This window comes from Cervus canadensis, chromosome 9 (genome assembly GCF_019320065.1).
Source record: "Cervus canadensis isolate Bull #8, Minnesota chromosome 9, ASM1932006v1, whole genome shotgun sequence".
Taxonomy (NCBI): domain Eukaryota; kingdom Metazoa; phylum Chordata; class Mammalia; order Artiodactyla; family Cervidae; genus Cervus; species Cervus canadensis.
This window is the reverse complement of record NC_057394.1, coordinates 20,528,256-20,551,537: the sequence shown is the minus strand read 5'-3', so window position 1 is coordinate 20,551,537 and position 23,282 is coordinate 20,528,256. Positions and strand designations below refer to the sequence as shown.

The window sequence follows — 23,282 nt, the reverse complement described above, 5'->3', positions numbered from 1 at the left end:
TCTTTCTCTTGTGACCAATAGTCTTCGTATAGCTTATAGATGAGATCTCTGTGACTGTAGACATTAAAGAGAGAAAAGCTAACTGTTCTGCTTGGTCTCAAAAACATTGCTGCAAACCCCTCCCATTGCTTTCCACAGAAAAACTAATACTGCTTTAAGGTGTGATATTTAACCAAGAAGTTTTATTGACTTGAATGTACTAGTAGATGCAGAAGAACCCATTCAAAATTTTCACTTCCCTTTTTCCTTTCTAGTGTCTATGCTAACTTATACTAAGCTTGAATGAATTTAATCATTATAATTAGAAGTTATTAGAAAACTCCCCAAATTAAAAGCTATGAATATGCTGATTATTGAATTTTAGAATATTCAGATTGCTTTCCATTATTAAAAGTAACTTGATATCAAAGTATGCTCAACCATAAGAAGGTTTAATCACATTAAAGTCTTTTAAAATTTCTTTGAGTCTCTTCTGATTCTCATCAACTGAAGGTTTTTTCTAATTTATTTATCTAAGTAACTTTCTGTTTGCTTTCATTTCTTATGTAGAAATGTTAGGTTTAAAAAAAGCCCAGTCAACAAATTATCTTCCTATTCCTTCAGAGCACGGTCCTTCTAAGCTGAAGTTAAAAGAACAGAGATCTCTATGTAGTAAAATAGTTAAAAACAGCCTTACTTCATGGGTTCAGCATCAGTTTTTTCCCAAAAACCCAGCCTGACATATTGCTTATTTAATGCTGAAACAATTAATTATAGTTAACTTAGAGCTTTTAAAATTTGAGAAATCATTTTAGTGGCAGATCCAGGTATTCCACTGGAAAAGACCCTGATGCTGGGAAAGATTAAAGGTAAAAGGAGAAGACAGTGACTGAGGATGAAATGGGTGGATGGCATCACCGACTAAGTGGACATGAGTTTGAGCAAATTCCTGGAGGTAGTGAAGGACCAGGAAGCCTCGAGTGCTGCATTTCATGGGGTTGCAAAGAGTCAGACATGACTTGGTGACTGAACAATAGCAATAAAGGTATTCCACTGATGAAAGTTAGCAACACATGGAGAGCTATCCTCCGTCAAGTCTGTGCCATCATTCATTTGCCTTAGGAAATATCATTGTTTATGATGCCAGATGATTTGAAAACAAAGCAAAGCTCCATTCATCTTTCACAAAAGCAGAAGAACTAGGGTAGTGACTGCCAAGATGCATGGTTCCAATAATCTAGGTATGTTGAATTACTGCTTAGTTACAGAATCATCTCTCATAACATTAATATCTGAATTTATAAAGTAAGACAAGGTTAAATGATCTTTTATGAACTACAAAAATGCAACTTTATTAATCTGCAATAGGATTTTCATCTGTGCCACTCTTTTACATTTATGTATCTGATTTGGAAACACTTCAGAAACATGTGAGCTTTAAATAATGATATTATTGAAGGATTCTATTAATATTGTGAGCCATAAAGTCAAAATGAAATGCTATTCCTTATGTATAATAAGCTCTTCTAATGATGGTCTAAAATGATGCTTAGCCAGTACTCTATTTGCCAAGATTGTTCCAAGGCAGAGAGTGATTGTAAAACCAAGTTTTTTAACTAAATATTTTATTACTTAATATTTAAATGAATAGCCTAAAGTGTATTTCTAGGCATGAAATGGGCTTCCATGGTGGCTCAGATGGTAAAGAATCTGCCTATAATGCGGGAGACCTGGGTTCGATCCCTGGGTTGGGAAGATCTGCTAGAGGAGGGCATGGCAACCCACTCCAGTATTCTTGCCTGGAGAATCCCCATGGACAGAGGAGCCTGGTGGGCTACAGTCCATGGGGTTGCAGAGTCAGACATGACTAAGTGACTAAGCACACAGAGGCATGAAATAACCTAAGATATATATCCAGCTGAGAAACTCACAATCAATGGAAAGGAGATTTCTGGCTCACTAATGAATATGAAAAATTTTAAATAGCATGTCAATCATTGTTATGCCTTAACATATTTTCTGTTTATACCTTCTTGGTGACTGTTATTAACATTCCAAGTAAATATGAGTAGTGCTTAAGAATACAGGAAATACTTGCATTATGTTTCTAGCATACATATATGAAAACTAAATATAATTAAATAATTAGAGCTCTTCCAATTCCCTTGGCTAAACCCTGACATAACTATTAGGCAAAAATTTGATGAAGCATATCATAATATTCTCTCCTCAGAAGCTAAGTAGCTCTGGCTTCGGAGCCTTAGATGAATATTGTAAAATATGAAAAATCTGTGGTCCCTCTGCGTGGTCCCTTGAGATCATTAGCAACCCAGCTGGTTCTCAGTTGCCCTAAAGATATAATTTTAATGGGTTTATATTAGTAGTAGGTAAACTCGTAAGGCTCAGTAAATGTTAAATAGACTACTAGGATTTGGTTTGGTATAAAACTTGATAAGAAAAATTAAACACTATTTCTACCAGTTTTGGTCATTATTTACCCAAGTTTACCTTTCTTTCTCTGTAACTCAGCAACCTTCCCGTTATGCAGGCATCTGGCAGAACTACTGTTGTTGCATTTCTGATGGCTTTTTCATTACAGGCCCTTGTTTTTCAAGAGGCAGGTTAACTAAGCAATTTTGATTTGCACCAAGCTGAGATGTGGAATAGACACTTGAAGTCCGTTCTCTTGTTTTCATAAGATTTCATTTGAACTTATTTGTGCCACTTGATCTAAATCCACAAAGAAAAGAAAGAAAAAAAAAACTTAAAAATTCATTCAGCTTCACATTCATGAATTGGTGCAACTGAGCAAAAGAATAGTAACTTGTGTAATTGTCTTTTTTCCCCTTATTCATGGCTTTTAAAAAAATTATTCACAATGAAAAACTTCATACCTCAATGTTGCTATGTTTTTGTAAGAAATATTAATGCCCATTTGTTTTACATACATGAGATAATGGTGAGACCCCTTTACTTTGTAAAACATGGCACAAGTATCATCATCTGCATTTATTAGAAATTTGAGATATTCATTTTAAAACAATATCTTTCTCATCATAAGTACTTACATTTACTGTATAAAACTTATAGAATGTTGAAAAGAAAGAGGAATATAAAATCAACCTACCAGGGACTTCCCTGGTGATCCAGTGGCTAAGACTCTGTGCTCCCAATGCAGAGGGCCTGGGTTCAATCCCTGGTCAGGGAACTAGATCCTGCATGCTGCAACTAAGACCCAGCCCAGCCAAATAAATAATTAAGTAAATAAATATTAAAAAAAATTAAAATCAAACTACCTAATGCTATTACATTAAATTTCTTTTTTCTTTCTTTTTTTTTTTTTTTTTTACATTAAATTTCAATCTCTTTCTATGTCTCATGTTGTATTCTTGATCTGTAGTCTTAGGAGCTTCTTTGGGAAAGCCCATCCCTTTCCACTTCCACAAAGAGTTGTCACACAGCAGTAATCAGTTACACCTGATGTTTCAATATTCCCTCCACCTACTTCATATACAATTCCATGTAGTATGGCATCCACTTCATTACTTTACTAGAATGTTTCTGTTGAAGTTTCCAGGCAGCCTATCATTGTCCATGTACTATTTTCTCCAACTTCCTTGGCTTTGATGTTCCCTGGGATTTGCTTCATCTTTGGAAATCTTCTAACTTGAATTCCATGATGCTACCTCATTTTTGTTCACTTCTTATATTTGCAACCAACCCCTATCTGTTGCCTTCATTTCCCTTGCTTTTCCTTTAGGTTACTATAGTCATTGATTTACTTTCATTTGTCAATAACAGAGTAGCCAAATGACAGTGGTGTAAACTACAGGATATTTATGAATTATTTAACAAGAAGTTAGGAGGTTGGCAGTCCGATGGCTGATCGTGTGACTCAGGACAGGAGCCCAGGATCTAGTTTCTTCCCACCCTCTGGCCTGTCATTCTCTATCCCTTGGCAATGTCTTGTCTCCTACTCACAAGACGGCCAACTAGCTCTAAGAAGACAGGTGTCTGTGTGCATGCTCAGTGTCCAGCTCTTTGCAACTTTATGGACTGCAGCCCACCAGGTTCCTCTGTCCGTGGAATTTTCCAAGCAAGAATACTGGAGTGAGTTGCCATTTCCTTTTCCAGGGGATCTTCCTGACCCCGGAATCGAACCTACTTCCCTTGCATCTCCTGCATGGGCAGGCTAGTTGTTTCCCACTGTCCCACCTGAGGAGGCAGAGGCAAAAAGACCTCTCTCTTCCTATATGTCTTTTCTTTAATCAGGAAAAATGCTTTTCTCAGAAATCTTTCCTTAGATCTCATTGGGCAACAAGGGGTGTTAGGCGCACCCCTACACTATTTAATGAAAAGGGAAATTTTCATGACTTGCTTCTGGGTTCTTTCCATCCTCCAAGGGATGACCATTTGTGATTCATCCCTTGGTGCTGGCACAATGCCCTGAACACAGTGGGGATTAGGGTAGCAAGAAAGAAGAGCCAATGATCATGGAGTGGATACCTGACGGGGCAACTCTGCCCACCTGTCAACCGTGGCTGCTCCTTAGAGATTTAATCTTCTTGTCTCCATATCTCAGTCTCTGAGGCTCCATTCATCTTATGCCCAGAGGGACTGTTGTGAAATAAACAGCTGGGATATGAATGTGCTGGAATAAACAGGAATCTTAAGTCCTAGTAAATACTACATTTTCCTAGTGAGACTCACAATTTTGAAATAACGTTTTAGTAACTTTTTTTTTGTATGTATTAAACCAAGGACCAAACGGTGCTAATCCTTTCTGCAAAATGTATCTTCACCTTCTTTCCATTTACTATCTTCCTGTTCTGGTCTCAGTCGCCTGAAATCTTGACCACTGTGACAGGGTTCTATGTGTTTCTCCTACTGACATTTCTCTTGCTTCTATGTGCTTGCTTCCTTTGGTTTGAGGTTCTTCATGTCCTAACTTCTTTTTCCTATGACGCACAATATAAACAGTACTGTCAGGGTTCAAGTCTCTCAGCCAAACTCTCTCTCTTTTTTTTTTCTATCTAAACCAAATGCCAACATCTCCTTAATATGAGTTCTCATCTTTCTAGTCAAGGCTTTTCTATAAATGCCCATGACCTTCAAGGCTCATTCCAATACCTCATCTAGGCTCTGCTATTGCCCTTAGCTGGAAAGTTTGACATCATTTCTTACACCACCTCACACAGTGCGACACTATCCAGTGAGTGGACCAGGAAGGTTTGAGAGCACCAGTAAAGCAAGTTACTTAATTCTTTGGTCTGATTGGAATTTATAAGCTCAATTCAGTTCAGTCACGCAGTCGTGTCTGACTCAGCCGTGTCTGACCCTTTGGGACCCCATGAACTGCAGCACGCCAGACCTCCCTCTCCGTCACCAACCCCCTGAGCTTGTTCAAACTCATGTCCATCGAGTTGGTGATGCCATCCAACCATCTCATCCTCTGTCATCCCCTTCTCCTCCTTCCTTCAATCTTTCCCAGCATCAGGGTCTTTTCCAATGAGTCAATTCTTTGCATCAGGTGGCTAAGGTATTGGAGTTTCAGTATTGGAATTTGTAAACCTACCTTAAACTGTTTCACCCTTCTGATGGGATTAAACTTATCTATGTCTGATTAAGTTATAATTCTTTCCATACTAGCCTTCCTACAAGTCTAGGACCTATGTACAATAACCTAGGGCTCTATCATTGCATTGAATGCTTATTAAATACTTAATGATTTTCAAATATCTTAAAATACATATACTATGTTTTTACCCCCTCTTCCTCCACTTCAAATGTCCTTTCTATTGCATTACTTGCTATATATTGCGAGAATAATGGTAAATTACATTGAGTCCCAATGTGTGAGGAGAGAATAAGTTATGTGAGTAATCACTCCCCTCCTCTGGAGTGCAAAATGCCTACCACCTGTCTCTGACAAAAACAGAAGTTTGAAGGTCATGTCAGATATCATAGAAATAATGACTTGGCTACAGCATTCCCTAATCCTGCCCATCTTATCCTTTGTCCACTATGACACAAGAGGATATTTTGTTTCATCCTGATTTCAGACTTTGAGGGAAATAAATTCAAGTCACTTGAGGCCTACCAGTTAGTACAATATCGTGAAGGCAAAAATTATGCTAAAATTTTAAGAGGAAAAAAATATGACTGAATTTTTCAGAAAGAAATCCTTGTCTATGGAATTTTCAAGAGGGAAAAATTAACTTGTAAAGAAGAGAAACTCATTTTAAAGCATTTTCATAGTTTAAATCAGGTTGGATCTTGAACTTGGGAGTCTTTCTGATGTAGTAAGAGAGGAGGAATTTATTAAAGAGAGGAAGAAGAGGTATCTAATGTGTTGTAATGATGATGAAGATGACTATGACAATGGTCGTGATAACAAACAATGACTTAAATTTCATGGTCATTCTGGTCATTAAGAGCTGTCATCTGAAAAACATAGCTTTATAGAGAAGGTCCAAAAAACTGGACGTTACCCTACAGTTATTTCTGAATAATGAGCTGACCCAAACACACACAGACACAAAAGTAAGCATTATCTTCTTTTTGGTCTTGCATTTACCTGTTAGTAGTTGCATGAGTTTTGGGTTTCAACACATATTCCGGCCCAGCAAAGTTCATTAAGGTAAGAAAATTGATAAGAATTTTCATTTTTATCCCATTTCACAAAACTTGAGTATAAGGCAGGAGAAAAGAAGTGAACTGATTCTCCACTTTGGAAGAAAATGCTAAGTCTAGTAAGTGAGAACCTTAAAAGCAAGCGAAGCCCTCACTGCCCTCCCCAATATCTTCCTTCATGTACCCCACTGACCCTTGCTCTTTTTTTCTCACTGCTTCCTTGTTCTGCTGCTTCTTCGCTTTCCTGTTCATCCACACGCTAGAAACCTGAGATAATGATTTTTGATCCAAGATTATGTAACATTTGAAGTTAAAAGGGGGACATTTTTGAGTCCAGAAACCAAAATTTTAAAATTAAAAAAAAAAACAAAAAACTACTGATGTCTAATGTATGCCTGCGTTGTCTTTAGAAGAAAAAAAAAAAAGTCAAACAGCAATAAGCCCAGTAATTAGAGCAGCGACTGGGCCCTGCTATTCCCGGTTCCCCTCTAATTGTTCATTTCTGCGAGGGCTGTGTATTCCAGTAGGTCGTGAATTGCTGCTTATATTTAGAGCAACAATTGGCATTGCGTTGTCCTTTACAGGCACAAAAATATAGTTTAATAACGTAAGTTAATGACTTAAAAATACTTTGTCTTCCTAGATGACTTCGTTATGGCATTTAAAAGTAGCATTTCGGATGAGAACGAAGGATGTGCAGCCAATGAAGAAAAGAGGAACGCTTCCCTTTTATCCCCCTTCTGCTGCCGATTAGAAATAAATCCAGTCCAGGTTTTGCCTTCGACTCTGCCTCTGAATTTCGGCAGTGCAATGTGTAGCACGTTTCTCTCCCTCCCCTCCTTTCTCCTTCCCTCTAGCCTCCCAGCGTCTGTCTCCAGGATTTCTCTCTTCCTATTTCAGGAGGACTCTCACAGGCTCCCTCAGCCTGTGCGAAGCTGAGGTTTCCCCTGGATCTCGTATATCCCCAACACATACCTCCACGCACACACATCCCCGAGAACCCCGCGCTCACACCGACACACACTCGCGCGCGCACACCCTCGCGGTCGCCTGTCCATCTCCCTCCCGGGAGAGCCGGCGCGCGTCTCCACCTTCGCCGCACACTCCCGCTCGCCGAGCTCGCAGCGCGCTAGGATTCTTGCGGCTCGGAAGTCGGATCGCAGCGCTCAACCCCTATGGTGGTTTTTGGAAACATTTATTTTCCTCCTTTTCCTCGTTTTTATTGCACCGTTTTCGGTCTGGGGAACTAGAGGAGCGAGGCGGCTGCTTTCCCAGCCAGCCCCGGTTGGCTTTGCCATCCTCCATCAGGCTTATAAAAGTTTGCTGAGCGCAGTCCAGAGGGCTGCGCGGCTCGTCCCCTCGGCTGGCGGAAGGGGGTGACGCTGGGCAGCTGCGAGGAGCGCGCCGCCGGCTCTGGCGGGCTTTCGGCTGGAGGGGCAAGGTGAAGAGCGCACGGGTCCCGGGGTTCACGGAGCTGGATTTGCATGTTGCACCATGCCTTCTTGGATCGGGGCTGTGATTCTTCCCCTCTCCGGGCTGCTGCTGTCTCTCCCGGCCCGGGCGGAGGTGAAGGCTCGGAGCTGCGGCGAGGTCCGCCAGGCGTACGGTGCCAAGGGATTCAGCCTGGCGGACATCCCCTACCAGGAGATCGCAGGTAAGCGCGGGCGCGCGGCCCGGGCCGGCTGCAGCCCTCGGCGGCCGCCCGTCCCCCGGGCCGCCGGAAGCCCTCCGCCTTCCCCCTGTTGCTGAGTTGTGGTGTTCACTTTCTGCCGGGGGCTCCCCGGGCCGCCGCGCCTCCGTGCCGGGCGGCGGATGCTCTGGGCGGCTTCTCCCGAGGAGGGGGGGAAGGTGTGCGTCTCCGGCTGCCTCATTGTGTGTGCACACGCGGGAGCGCCCTCCTTCCCTCCCTCCCTCCTGCGCTCGGCTCCCGCGCCCTCGCGCTCCTCTTCGTCGCTGGCCCTGGCCGAGCGGGCCGGGGAGCCCGGGACCCCCGGGGGCGGCCGCGGCGCGAGGGCCGCACGCCGAGTCGGGCGCCCACCCTGCGCCGCTCGCTCAGGCAAACTTGGAAGAACTGCGGCCGCAGTTTGCCCAGCGCCACCGTCAGAGTGGCGCCTTCTCCGCTCCCGCCCTCGCGCCGGCGGGGGCGGTGGAGAGACGCGGAGGGCTCCCCGGCCCCTCGCTCCTGCCCTCCGGGGAGGCAGAGCGCCTGGCGCCCGGGCCGAGGGTGGGCGGGCGAGCGGGGCTGGGGGTAGGGGACACCCCCCACCCCTTCCACCCGGGGACTCGGCCTCCGACGTCGGCGGTTCCGGGCGGCTCTGGGGAGTTCGCGGGCTGCCCGTTTCAGATTTGGGGCGGGCTTTGCCGTTCCGGCTCCTCAGGGCTCCCCCGATCGCGGTTGGTCACTCGCGGTCCGGGGGACAGCTCTGCCGCCCCGCGCGGCGCCCCGTCCGGAGCGCGGCCTCGTCCGCCCGCTCCGGGGAGCTGAGTCAACTTCAGCGGGTGGCTCGCTAGCGGATGCGTCCCGGGGGTCCCCTCGGACCCCGCGTCCCCCGGCCACGGGTGTTCCTCCCTCGAGAGCCCCCAACCCCCGGGCCGGGCGCCGGCGCGTGGGGAGCGCTCGGTCTCCGACCACTTGCGTGGTCGCTTGGGTGCATGTTTTCCGGCTCTTAGTTCCAACCGAACCCGAGCTTCTCGGGGGCTCAGTGAATGAAACGTGTTGGGGAGAGGTAATCCCCTGGCTGCGGGAGCGCGGAGCTGAGAGAGACAGCGAGGGGCCAGGGGATGCTGTGAGGGCGCGGGCTGCTCAAACCCGGCAGCCGAAGTCCTCCGTGACCCTCAGATGGTCGAATCAGAACCCTGGATTTCCACCAGCCTCTCTGCGTTTTGCCCAGGAGCTGGTCTCTACTGTGTGAAAAGCATTTTGCATACGTAGTGGGATTGCCGTTTTATGGTTGATGCACAAACTCTACAAGTGAGGGTTTTTACTTATCCCGGAATGAGCACGTTTCTAGAAATGTAGGCACTGAAAACAAAAAACAAAAAAACACAGCTTATACATCACGCCAACAGCGCGGAGCATTATATACAGGGAGAGGTTTTCAATTTCGAGCCAGACGTAGGCAGCCTCTGGTGAGTCGGAGGCGGAACCTGTGGTGAATTATAAGACCACTTTTCTCTCTCTGTCACTTCATCTCGCTTTTCCAGAGCTCCTTAATTTGTTAATCAATGCGTAGAGAGCGACTGCCCCCACAGATCCTTAAGTTTCTTAACTCTCCTTCCCCTTTGTCTACTGCTATTTCATTCTTTTTAATTAATTGATAAGGATCAGCTTTGCCCTTTTTTCCCCTCTCCCAGTCTCAGGGAATTCAACTTTTTAAAGGTTTAGAGTATGGATCACTTTTTTCTGGGAACTTTTTCTCCTCTAATCTGGGTTTTTTCAAACTATGTCTTTTAAACGCACAGATATTTCCCAACGTGATTTCAGAAAAGGTATCTCCAAGAAGAAAATAGTTAAGTATTTTTAAATTGCTTCTGTATTATTTAATGAATAGTGGGGCTTTCAGGAGACTACAGGTCTTTACAACAATGCAAATCTCCTTAATATCAAAGGGAAGGTTTTCAGTGTATATGATTTCTGTAGGCACCATTGACTTTCCTGAAACATTCCCAGTGGTTGAAATAAATCCTTTAGTAGATTTTTAGCTACAAGTTTTTTCCCCCTTTTCCATCCCCCCTTTGACAATTACAGGGCTTGTTAATTAGCTAAGAATTTCTAAAATGTGTGCACTTTCTGTTAAATTCTCTTTCTAGGACTGAGGGGACTGTTGACTTTGCATAAAGCTTCTGACTTTTGGTACCCTTTGAAATACTCAAGCTATAGGTCATTGGGGGGTCAGAGGCACATCTGATAGGAAAAACAAATGAAATGAAAGGTACCTGTGTATTAAGGATCAACGTTTTTTCAAGGTAAACTTTACTCAATGCTACCAATTGCTGTTGGAAGAATCATTTGTGTCCTGTTATTAAATGAACCCACTTTTCTTCTCCTCCCTAGTTCCTGATATTATTTACTTTTAATTATCTAGTATATGGTGGTTATCCTTCCCTTCAACTCCTTCTTAGCCTTTGCCTTGTTTGGACTTTTAATGGGTTGCTTGAGAAACGGCATGTGCTGTTATTCTGCCAGGGAACATGAATTTAAAGGAACTGCTGTTCAGATTTCAGGTTCATGAGAGCTGTTTCTAATTGAAAGATATTTGCAGGTAGCTTGCCTGGTAAAATAACTGAGAAGTAATGAGGACTTTATGTCTCATCATGACATTATTAAAGTTTTACTCAGAACTCACAATTGTGAAATAGCGTTGCCCTTTTCTATTCTAGGATAAAAGGGAATTCTTCAAACTCAACAGATGAGGGGTTGTGATGGGTCATATATAAAGTTTGACTCTCAGAGAGTGGTTGGGAAAGAGGAGGCCTTCAAGGGGCAGCTTGTACCATTAATCTTCACTCAGCCCTGATTTTAAGCCATCCCAGGCAGATCAGATAGACTATCTGTCCTTGTTTGAAAGACCTCCAAAGGAGTAGACTCTTGAGCCCCTCTCAGCAATCCATTCTGATACTTAGTAATTTTTGTGGTATCCAAACGTTTCCAGATATCTAGTCAAAAACCTTCAAAGCATGCTTGCTTATTTTCTCTTGTTCTGTCTTCTGGGAAGATATTGAGCCATGTATCATCGGCTTCTTTGTTAGGACTGTTATTCTGATCAAAGGTCAGTGCGAAACATGCTGGTTTTTCTTCCAGCACCAGTAATGTTATCTTGTTTTCCCATCCAAGTCATACTGATGGCTCCAAACTTGTAAAGGAACTCACAGCTGAGAAGAGCATCTGCTTAAAAGGCTGGGCAATTCAGGGGATGTTGTTTTATGCTTATGGAGCCTCTGTTTTATGCTTTGAGCCTTTTTGGAGTCATTAATTATAATATGCATGTGTTGCTGACTAGTGGTAATTTATTGGCTCATGTTAATGTTTTTCATTTATCTAATGTAACTTTACTTAACAGTCCCTTATGTAGAAATTACTGTGTCCAGCACCTATGTGACAGTATTACCCACTTTAAAAACATTAAACATTGTCTGATTGACTTTTTCTAATAACTTAGATACTGTCATTATCCCCATTTTAAAGATAAAAAGACTGAGCAACAGATAATTAACTTGCCTGAGGATGACTCAGCTACAAAGTGAGGAGCCTAGAATTCAAATGCAGGCACTCTGACCCCAGGCACTGGAGTCCATACACTTCATCTTGCCCACTGCCATGCTGTATTTGTTGAATGAATGCATGTAAAATCAGTTCTGTTCTCATCTAATACCTATATAGCCTGGTATTCTCAATCACCATATGCATTCACTCACAGTTCAAGCTGAGAATTTTTCTATTTACTTGCAACATCTACAATTTTTCAGACTCACTGTGAATTTGGGTTTTATGTTCTCTGGAATTGGCTATGCTTCCACCACTAAATTTTCTGTGTATTTGTGCATTTTCCTAATCGTTGTATAGATGTGGCTTTATAAGAGATAAAAAGTAAAAACATGTGTGTTTTTTTCAATATATGGGTCTAGTTTCTGAATATTGGGTTAGTCCAAAAAAACTTACTATAGGAAATTATCATGAGGGTTAGAAGGAGGAGGGAAGTTTATCTCCAAAAATTAGGGGGGAAAAATATAACTAATGCTGTTCTCAATAACTTACTCTGCCAACTTTTTCCTATGAGTCAGGCTATAGCTCAATATTAAGAAAGCATAAAATTCTCTCCTGCCTTTTTGATATCAGTTTATCTCAAAAAAATGTAAATCTATCTCAAAAATCTAAAGTAAAAAAAAAAGAGAACATTCTCTAATATTCCAGGGATATACTAGTGATTGTTTTAGTCTTTGTTTATCATTTTCAAATCTCAGAATATGTAATGCTTCATCTTACCTGGCCTGGGTCCAGCAGTTCCTTCCTTTTTTTGGTGGGCTTCCCAGGGAATAAGCCTGCCCTTCCTCTGCTCCCCAGCAAACCAACTTCTTTAATAAATTTGCTGTTAACCCAACTCTTTTTTCAATTTACATGTAGATATCACATTAATGTAAATGAAAAAACAGTGTTTGAAAGTCTTACTCTTTAAATCTCCTAGTTAGGGATGAATAATTTAATTTCCATTTAACCGCCTTCTTCACAGAGTTCTGATTTCCTAGCGCTCTGTTTCGTTAGATGATGTCTTTAAGATCCTTTCGAAGAACAGTGTGAGGTATAAATGAATTAGTGGAACTTCAAATGGTTTTTTTATGATTTGTCAAGTCACTAGATTACGGAAAGATTCACATTAATTCCAGGTATCAAAGCAATCTAAAATCTGGGCTATTAGGAGTACCACTTGTTAGACTTTTGATTTGGGAATTAATTTTAGAATGATCCTTGCAAACAGAGTTCTCTTAGCTGATTTAATTAGAAGATGATATGTCATCACTGAGAATAGGAGTTCATTTGAGTTGACTGATACACTTTTTTACATAAAACTCACATCTTTTAACTGTGCCACGTCGTAATAGCTTGTGAGCAGAAATGTAGGCCACTATCAAAAGTGGTTTAAAATGTACAGTGAGATGTTCTTTAGAATATTGTAGTATAAGCATTGCATTATAATTTATGTGAGAGGGTGACCACTGTTCTTTTGCAGTTATGCGTATTATGAACATTTAACAGAATATAAAATTATTGAGTCTTTTTAAACAAAGTGACATACCATTCAGTCACAAGATTTTTATAGAAATATGGTTTTAGGATAAAAACTCTAGTAAAGGAATTATTAATAAAATAATTCAGTAGCTTAATCTTTCAGACTCACAAAAGTAAAATCATAAATAAGGCTGTTTTTTTTCCTCCTTAATTCATATCTCTCAGAAGGCCAGCAAGGTGACTTAGAATTGTCTTGCCTGTATAAACAGGAAAAATTACCATTTCAAACTGGTGCTTATATCATTTTGCAGACCAAATTCTGCTCTTTTAAATTCTTAAGCTGGTGCATAATGAGACTTTAAATAGTTTCATAGTTTTCTCCAGTATTATTCAGTTTTTAGTGATTTACATGACAGTGTATGATAGTGTAGTTTACTCTTTGGGATGGCGTGTTTGTAAATAAAGGATTTCATAGTACTAATTCTTTGGTGAAGGTTTAAAAACTCTAATAATCCTGGATGGACATATTTAAGAGTTTTGAATGTTCCAGGATGAAAAATATTTTTAGACAAATGCAGTTAGTAACAAAGAAAAATAGAAATTTGACTCCACATTTACAGATTATCCAGGCTATAGATTACTATTACAACCTATTCTTCATCTCTTTTAGGCATTTGTTTTGCATTTCTCTAATACTAGTTCTTGTTTACCTACTATGTGTAAGTCACTGTGTGTGCTGGCTGTAGGGCACCAGGGAATTTTAATCCCAGCAGGGAAGCAGAAATTCAGGGCACCTTTAGCAGTGAATGGGCGAGATGAGCACGCAGCACTGGGGTACCTGACTCTGGGAAAGCGTTTAATAGGATCCTGTCCTCTGATCACAGGGTTATGGAAATGCCTCCTTGAGGAAGACTGATGGGCTCTGAAGCCAGAATAGAGAGTCAGAGGGAGGAGGGGGCCGAGGGAACACACGTTGCCTGTGTGGTAAGAAGGCCCCGAACCCAGGGAAACAGCCATTGAAGGGGCAAAGGGTACGAGAGCCTTGGGAGAAGAGCCTGAAGGAGTCACTGTCAGTCGCTCTGTCGTGTCCGACTCTTGGCGACCCCGCGGTTCTGGCCCACCAGTCTCCTCTGTACGTGGAATTCTCCAGGCAAGAATACAGTGGGTTGCTATGCCCTACTCCGGGGGATCTTCCCGACCCAGGGGTTGAACCTGCATCTCCTGCATTGGCAGGTGGATTCTTTACTGTCTGAGCCCCCAGGGAAGCCCAGGACTGGCTTGATGACTTGTGATCCAAGGTGGCCCAAGCACATTGACCAAACGTGATTTACTTTTTTGCTGCAGACACGGACCCTTAGTACTAAAGCCTGTTGGCTAAAGTCAACTGTTTGTAGCTCAAAGAAGCAGATTTTTAACTATTTAGAACCTCCCTATTTTGTGTACCCTGGGCCTATAAAAGACTCTTAAGTGGCTGTGCCCTTAACACCCTGTGGCTGAGAACCGTTGCCCAGAGACCTCATTCCCCTTGCCTGGCAGGATCTTTCAGTCCTTCCTCTTCCTTGCAGGGGACTCTCTGGTGCCTCTGGAAAGTGCTCAGCTCTGAGGGACTTCTCCTATGGCAGCCTGTCCAAGTGCCTCCCAAATAAAGCTTGTTCTGTCTGCTTGGCCCTGTCTCCTTCCTTGACCAGCCTTGTAATCTGTCCAACTCACTACAGTGAATATGGCCTTTAACCCAGAGCAGTGAGAAGCTGTTGAAGAAGTGTTTTAATCAGAAGGGGACATGGTTTTGAGTGTTAGTTTGGTTGCTTTGTAGAGCACTGATTGGAGGAGAGCCAAAGGCAGATACAGGAAGAGAAGAGATTTAACATGACTCAGAGTGGTGACTGTGGGAGTGGCAGGAAGTAAAGGGTTCGAGACATATTTAGGAAGTAAAATTGAAACCACCCAAACCATCAGTCAGTCCATTTATTGAGCATCTACTGTGTGTCTGACAGTGAATAAGTACTGGGGTGTGTGTGTGTGTGTGTGTGTGTGAAATAGAGATTGAAAGAGAGAATCATGTGTCCCAGAAATGTTTATCAAATTAACAAGGTTATATAAATACTTTGACACAGGTCATGTGTACTTTTTAGTGGCAACAGAATATCATGAAACCAGCAGAGGACTATTAGGAGTTTTAGGGTCACCAAGAGAAAAAGATTTCCCAAACAGAGCTGTGTCATTAACTCTCAGAAAGTATAGAATTATCAAAATATATGTCATCAGCTGTGCTCATTTTGAAATTCAAGTAAAAAATGTATGTTTTTTATACAGTGTACAATGTAAAAAAATATATTTTTAAAATTTTCACTGAGATGAAGAATGAGTTTCCCTGGTGACTCAGAGGTAAAGAATCTGCCTGCAATGCAGGAGACCCGGGTTTGATCCCTGGGTTGGGAAGATTCCCTGGAGGAAGGCATAGCAACCCACTCTAATGCTCTTGCCTAGAGAATCCCCATGGACAGAGGAGCTTGGCAGGCTGCAGTCCATAGGGTTACACAGAGTCAGACATGATTGAAGTGAATAAGCAGCAGCAGCAAGGTGAAGACTATATTAAATTATTACAGGGGACATATGTACACCTATGGCTGATTCATGTTGATATTTGACAGAAAACAACAAAATTCTGTAAAGCGATTCTCTTTCAATTAAAAAATAAATACATTTATTAAAAAAAAATGGTTACTTCTTTGCCCAAGGTGTGTCTATGGCTAAAGTGCCAAATTACGTGACTGACTGTAATGATAAGAATCATATTAGGAAGAGATTTCTTTGACCTTGCTGAAAGGAGGAGGTAAAATTTTATTGGGAGTGTTTTAGTCAGGGTTCACCAGAGGAACAGAACCAAGAATATATATCTCATATGTAAATATATGGGAGACTTATTAGATAGATAGATAGTTAGGGATATAGAAGAGGAGATTTATTATAGGAGTAGGCTCACGTAGTTACACAGGCGAAGTCCCACAGTGTACTCTCTGCAAACTGACTACCTGTGAAAGCAGGTGGGATAGGTCAGTCTGAATCAAAAGGGAGCTCTGATGTCCATGGGCAGGAATATGTGGGCATCCTAGCTCAAGAAGAGAGAGAGGATTTACCATTCCTCTGCCATTTTGTTCCATTTAGGAGATCAAGCGATTGGCTGATGCCTGCCCACATTGGTCACTCAGTCTGCTGAATCAAGTGCTAATCTCTTCCAGAAACACCCTCACAGACACATCCAGAAATGATGTTTTGCCACCTATCTGGGTGTTCCTTAGGCTGGTTGAGTTGACATGTAAAATTTACCATCACAGGAACCTTGAAGAATGGGTCACCTTTGACGGAGGGCCATGAAAGAAGCCATTAATTAGGGTTGGGGTTAACTGGGTGAGCAAAATAAAGCTTGTGGGAGAGTGTCAGAAAGGGGTTGATTAAGAGCTTGTGAGAAGTGATGTTGAACAGGTAGGGTGGGGTTGGAGTTTTGACGGACCTTGGGTGTCCTTGGCTTTATACAGCAGAAAGTCGATGATCATCTGAGAGTCAAGGCAGTGAAGGGACATGACGAGAGTATTGTTTTAGGTCGGGCAAGCACCATAAGCAGGATGGAATAGAGAGGGGTCATGAAGAGTTCGGAGATGGAGGGAGGACAGCTAGGGAGCGGTTTTCGGTACTAACACATGAGCAGCTGAGGGCACAGATGAAGATAAGAGGCAGAGAAAAGGGTGAATGATGTCATCAGAGAAAGAAGAGGTAAAATTAAAAAAAAAAAAAACCAAACCTTTAAAAACTGCTCTGCTACTTAGAAGTTCCCCGAAAAAGGTTTAAAGAGGACAAGCCGTTGAAACTCTTGCCTGAAAGAATCTGTGTCACTTAAGATACTTTTGGCTTCAGGTCACAGAAAATCCTGACTCAACTGGTTCACACAACCAAGGAGAGCCATTCTTTTACATGCAAAGAAGTCTCAACATAGAGCAGTTCTAGGGCGGGAAGGTGGAAAGTGAACAGTATGACCCACTCTCAGGTTCTCCCCATCTTTTGACCCTTCTGTCCTCAGTCCGTCCATCATCCACATCAGCTACATGAGGAAAACCAAGAAGGCTGCTGGAGTACCAAGAAGCAAAGCCTCATTACAATGCGCTGAGTCACACCGAGGGACCATTCCTTCCCACACGCATCTCTACATTGATGAGGCAGTCTGCCCTCGGAAGTCCCCCAGTGTATCTACCCACCCTTCTCATTCCACAATTGCTTCCTATGCCCATGCTTGGAAGAGAAAGGAAAAGGACTGTGGCTGTTGATCTGAACTTGTTGTTTAGTTGCTCAGTTGTGTCCAATCCTTTGTGACCCCATAGACTGTAGCCCACCCGTCTCCTCTGTTCATGGGATTCTCCAGGCAAGAATACTGGAGTCCTTTGCCATTTCCTCCTCCAGGGGATCTTCCCAACTCAGGGATCAAACCCAAGTCTTCTGCATTGGCAGGCGGATTCTTTACCACTAGCGCCACCTGGGAAGCCCAAATAAAGAAATAAAACTAAACTTGAGTCATTGATTATTTTGTATTAATAGTACAAAAGGAGTGATAGATATTACATGGCTCTTCATGTGATGAAATTGTTAGTATAAAACACCATTTGTAAAATGGTCTTGTCAAAAGATTGAACACGTACTCCTCAATGTTCATAACAGCACTGTTTCTAATAGCTAAGACATGGAAGCAACCTAAATGCCCATCAACAGAGAAATGGATAAAGAAGATATATATAATGGAATATTACTCTATACCTGCTTGGAAGAGAAAGGGAAAGGGCTGTGGCTGTTGATCTGAGCTAGTCACGGATATCCAGTAAGAGGGCTGATAGCCTTTTGCATTTTCATGGCCACTAAATTGGTTACTTAATCTTTATAATCTTAATAAGAATCCCGAGGAGTTGAGGGGTAATGGTGAAACTGAGAGGGATGACTTAGACTATCTGAATTAAGTAAATATTTGGCATTCTTGCTTTAGACTCATTTCTCAACGCTGGCCAGTGGCAAACTAATGCATGTAAAATGATTGGCTGTCTAGAGGGTAGTGTGTGGGGAGACCTGATTTGTAGCATTTGCCAATTTTTGTGGTTTACATGTTCCCACCATGGCCAATTTCGAGCCACTAACAGATTAACAACCAGCTCACAAAATTCCAGAAAATTTAACAACTGGCTCTTTTGAGTTGTTGGAAGGAACCAGGGCTTATCCTGGAATCATATGAGATATTAAAAAAAAAAAAAGAAACCTACAATTGGGCTTCATCTTCAGGTATTCTGACTTAAGGGGTCTGGGAAGGTAGTCTCCCTCCCTTCCTCCCTCCTTCTCCTTTTTAAAATTTCCCAAGGAATTCAGATGTGCATGTGGGGAGGAGAGCCAGTGATCTGGAGCAGTGCTTCATACACATTGTCATGAGTCAGATCACTGGAGGACTTGCGAAGCTCAAATGCCTGGGCCCTACCCCCCAAGTTTCTGATTCAGTAGTTCCGGAACAGGGCCTGGAATTTACATCTTTAGCAAGTTCCCTGGTGATGTTGATACTGTCGATACTGTCGGTCCAGGCACCATCTTTTGAGGAGTGTGGGAGCCACACTCTGAGTGCATTCAGCGTGGTTTTAAACACACTTTGTTGTATTTTTTTTGTCAGGGTAGCCAGTTCGATTTGGGCAATGATTTTGCATTGTTTTTCGCCTTGATCTTGGGTAAGAACCTCCACCCAGAAAGCGTCTCTGCTCCAAATTGCACACACACCCTATTTCCTCTGCCTTCTTCCAGATGTCTGTATTGGCCACTAGGGGGACCAACGGAAAGCGAGTGGCTGGATTAGTTCAAACCTTAATTACCTGTGCCTGGAGCAGACTGGGTCCCACCCAGCTGACTGAGGCGTTTCTGCTTGAGTAAAAGAAAAGCACAACATTGCTTGAAAGGGAAACCGGGAAAGGACAATTTAAGTTTCTTTCGCAGTAGCATCCGTATTACTCTTTGCTAATATGGTTGGCTTTCTGTGAGTAGAAGGACACATTTTGGGGTCCTTTTTAGAAGGTATCTCTGGTCAAGAGTGATTCCAGCCCCAGCTCTCCGTCTCCGAGCTGCTTTTTCTGTGCAGATTTAGCCATTTGTTCCTGACTTCCAGATACAAGGAGACTACATTAGAGCTGGTCACTCTTCATTTTATACGCATTTAATTAAAGATGTAGCATAATGCATTCTGGGCATGCACACCTGTGTCCTGTAGGCTTTATCGGCTAGTGTGTTTGCTTCTTATTATGTCTCGGATTTCTTGAGAAATTGACTTTCTCTTTTTGTGTCCTCAGCAGAGCTGAGATTAGCAGAGGCCAGTGCTCCTCTGCTGAATTTCAGGGAGCTAGGGGTGTTTCCATTCAAGGTTGCAGTGGAGTGGAGGCCACTCTGTAAAAAAATCACCCTGAGGTCTTCCAAAAAAGAGATGAGTAACTATCAATTATTATTTTCTTAATGGGTCAGAATAGTGCAAAGTCAATAGCACTTTTGCAATGAACTTGAAAAAAAGCCACCATGCTTTTGGCTAGTATAGATGTTTGTAAGTGACAGGCCTTAATTTTTTTCTTGGGAAAGTAAGAAAATATTGTCCTTTAGCTGTTTGCTTATCCTATGTTATTCCGAATCCGAACTGGGAGTTTTTAAAACTTAGAAATGAAAACATTTAAAATCACTTGATTTTTTTTTTCTTTTTTTGTAGCAGAAGTTTTAACAAATGATTTTGAGGAGTTATAGTGGTCGTTGACATAATGGGAGCTCTATTTAGAAAATAATCTTTAATTCTAAAGTATTAATAGCAGTTAATATTCCTGAAATGTAGGGTTTCTGAGCATTCCTGCTTGATCTGTTCCAGCCTCTCCTGTAGCTACATGTTTGTACTGAATTTAGGGAACATAGTTGACTGTTACTTTTACATTATCAAGTGCTAATGTGTGAAAGGCTTTTATTGTGCTTTTACTACTCATTTGATTATGTGGTTATCTTATTCAATATTCTTTCACAGACTTGGGGGTATTCAGACACCAGGAGGTCAAGTACTATGCTAAAAGCTTAGGCCAATCTTTTTATATGACTGCCATAAAGAATATATTCATTTCGCTTACATTACCACATGGCTCTCATAAAAGGTCAATTTCAATTGAATATAATAGGTTGCAAATGGCAAATCTTATGTCATCAACAAGAAAATTAATACATATAATCTCTTTTCACTTACCACCTTCTGTTGTTTTAGAAAAAAATAACTTGAGAATTTCTTAAAATCAGAGATCTTCATGATATATTTTGTAAAATAGACATATCAAAGTTGTATAAACATGTTTTTCTATTTTAATCAAGAAAATATATGTAAGCATATTTAAATTCCAGTTAAAAGAATACATTAGGTGCAACAGATATTCACAGCAAAAAACCATGAAATTATGCTTTTTCATTTTGTCATATTAATTTAACAAATTATCTTTGAGTCAGTTTCTCAGCCTGGGTTATTGCTGTAAAGATAAATTCAATATTGTGAGAAGGTATATGCCTAAACATAAACTAATTGCTATGATTTAAGGATGGCAATTTATTTTTATCCAGCATATGCTTAGTAAATTATACAAAGGTTTGCAGTTTAACAGAGGGTTGACTATATGTAAAAATATAGGTTATAATGGTCTTAATTCTATGTGGTAACCAAGGTTGCATATTATAACTGGAATAGCAATTTCCTATAACTGAAAAACCTGTCATGCATTTTAAAGTGAGTTTTAACCTTGCTAACCATGAGTTTATCAGGTACAACTCTTGACAAAACCATTGTGATTCCTCTGAAATATTTATTTTCAAAAATATCATGTATACTTGAAAAAAAAAGTTAAAAAAATGCTTTCTATGTTGAAAGGCTTTGAAACAGTATTCTTCAGAAAAAAATGAGCCTCTCTCCAAATTACTATCATCAGGAAAAACAGAAAGATGGAATATAAATAAGCCAGAGTAGGCTTTTCCCAGGTTGACACTCCCCGAAGCGATCTTCATTCTGGGCTACACAGAATTCGGATTTTAACCTAATGAAGCATCAGAGAGAACCAGTGTCCTAAAAGAGAAGCCTGGAGGCTTCTGAAGTCCCAGACGGCCCATCCCCTCCTTCTGGAAGGTGCCAGGGACGCCCAGAAGGAGGCTCTGCTGTGTAGCGCCAGCCCGTAGGTGTATACCTTCGGCCACATTTCAGCCTGGTTCCTGTGGAATTGATTTTCACGGCTCATGACAGAAGCTGTTTTCAGCCCTTGAAAAGGAAGTGGCTGGGCTGATCCTCACACAAACAGCAAATTGCTCCCTGGCTTTCAGAGCCTTCGAGGTCTGTTACCTTAAGGTCCTAATGGCCTTTTAACAGTGTTTCCAGCTGAGCAGCAGATGTAAAGGATACTGAACATTGAGAGCACTGTTCTTTTTTTCTCCTCTCCCCCCAAAGAATCATTTTTTCACATTGTACAAATACCGTATCCTAGGACCCATTCAGCGGCATGTTAGATTTTTAAAAACTGAACCAGATCTCAGAGAAATATATTGTCGGTGCCATACGTCTGCCACCGTGGCAGGCCTCGTGTGCCATGAGACTGCCCCCTGGGAGCCGAGATTATGTCAGCGTTCGTAGTGGCTCCATTTGGTAATATCTCATCAGGGACAGAAATAATTAATGGGGCCCCAGAAAGCCTCGAAAACCCCTTATACGTTCAGTTCATTCCTTTTGATCCTGAAAATGACAGTATATTTCTGGAGGCCGTATATTTGATTTTTAGAATTATATCCAGTCTGCCCTTGTTTTCTTCCCTTTCTGTTGTTCTGACGGTGCGTTTTGTCTTCCTGCGGGGCGGGGTGTGAAGGGTTTCCGCAAGGGGCAGCTATGTGCTCCGTGCAAAATGAACTTGAAGACCTTTACACTAAGGTTTGAGCTGAGGGTGGTATTTCAGTCTTGTGGGCTTTGGGGAAAAACATTAAACATCACTGAAAAATACTTCGAATAATTGGACATTTTCCATTAAAAAAAAAGAGAAATGGGATGTTTTTTGATTTCTTTCCAGTCCAAGCAGTGCTTCTATAGTTCAGCTTTCCAGTTGCCACTAGACAAGAGAAAACCAGCCAGGCTGCTAAGTCATCATTTCCCTCTCCAGGGACTCACCTGTTTTATAAGCTTTTGGAGGACCTGTAGGAAGAATGTGAGCTGCCGCCATTGTTTCCCCCCAAAGTTGAAAATATGGACACATTGCCACTCTGACTTGAAAAGGCTTCCTTCCTCTGTCTTCCTGTTCCTTTCTGCTTCCTCCTCCTTCATTGCTTCACTCACATGACCCACCTGGTTTTCCTAAGGACCTCCCATATGCTGGATTCCATGATGGCTGAAAAATTTTAGTGTGCTCGAGTTTATAAAGCTTAGTGTGATCAGTTTAGCTCTTCTGAGCAATAGTAAATCACGTGAGATACTTGCTCTGGTTTGGCGCTTAAGCAGAGTCTGTCTTTGACTTCTTGCTCTATTTCTTGGACCTTTTTCTAAACTTCTCTGTACCTTGGTTTTGTCATCAGTGAATAGGGATACTTAATAGTTCCTCCGTCTCAGAGTTCTGATTCTATTACATGAATGAACATGTAAGTTCTTAGAAGAACGCCTGGCACATAATAAAGGGTATGTACATGTGTGTCAAACAATGAACGATAGGAAAGCAAATCAGTCTCTTCCATGGGCCTGGGGAGTGACAAAGGGAGAGATTCTTCCCCGGGAAAGAAGAGGGAAGGGGGCGTTTCCTTGGGCTCTTCCCGTCTCCGGGACCTGCTGGCCTGCACGGCTGATGTCTGGGGTTGGTGTGTTCAGTGGTCTGATCTTATAAACTTGGGAAGGACCTGGTAG

The 23,282-nt window shown here is 42.0% G+C and overlaps 1 protein-coding gene and 1 pseudogene across 1 annotated transcript in view; both read left to right on the top strand.

Moving 5' to 3' along the window:
* LOC122447245 overlaps positions 1-7,745 on the top strand; it is a 108,959-nt pseudogene extending 101,214 nt beyond the window's left edge.
* The window catches only part of GPC6 (glypican 6), a 1,184,501-nt gene continuing 1,168,664 nt past the window's right edge, over positions 7,446-23,282 (top strand). The window contains exon 1 of the mRNA XM_043478329.1: positions 7,446-8,266. Coding sequence (XP_043334264.1) covers positions 8,107-8,266 — 160 coding nt within the window. The 5' untranslated portion in view covers positions 7,446-8,106. The remainder of the gene's footprint in view (positions 8,267-23,282) is intronic.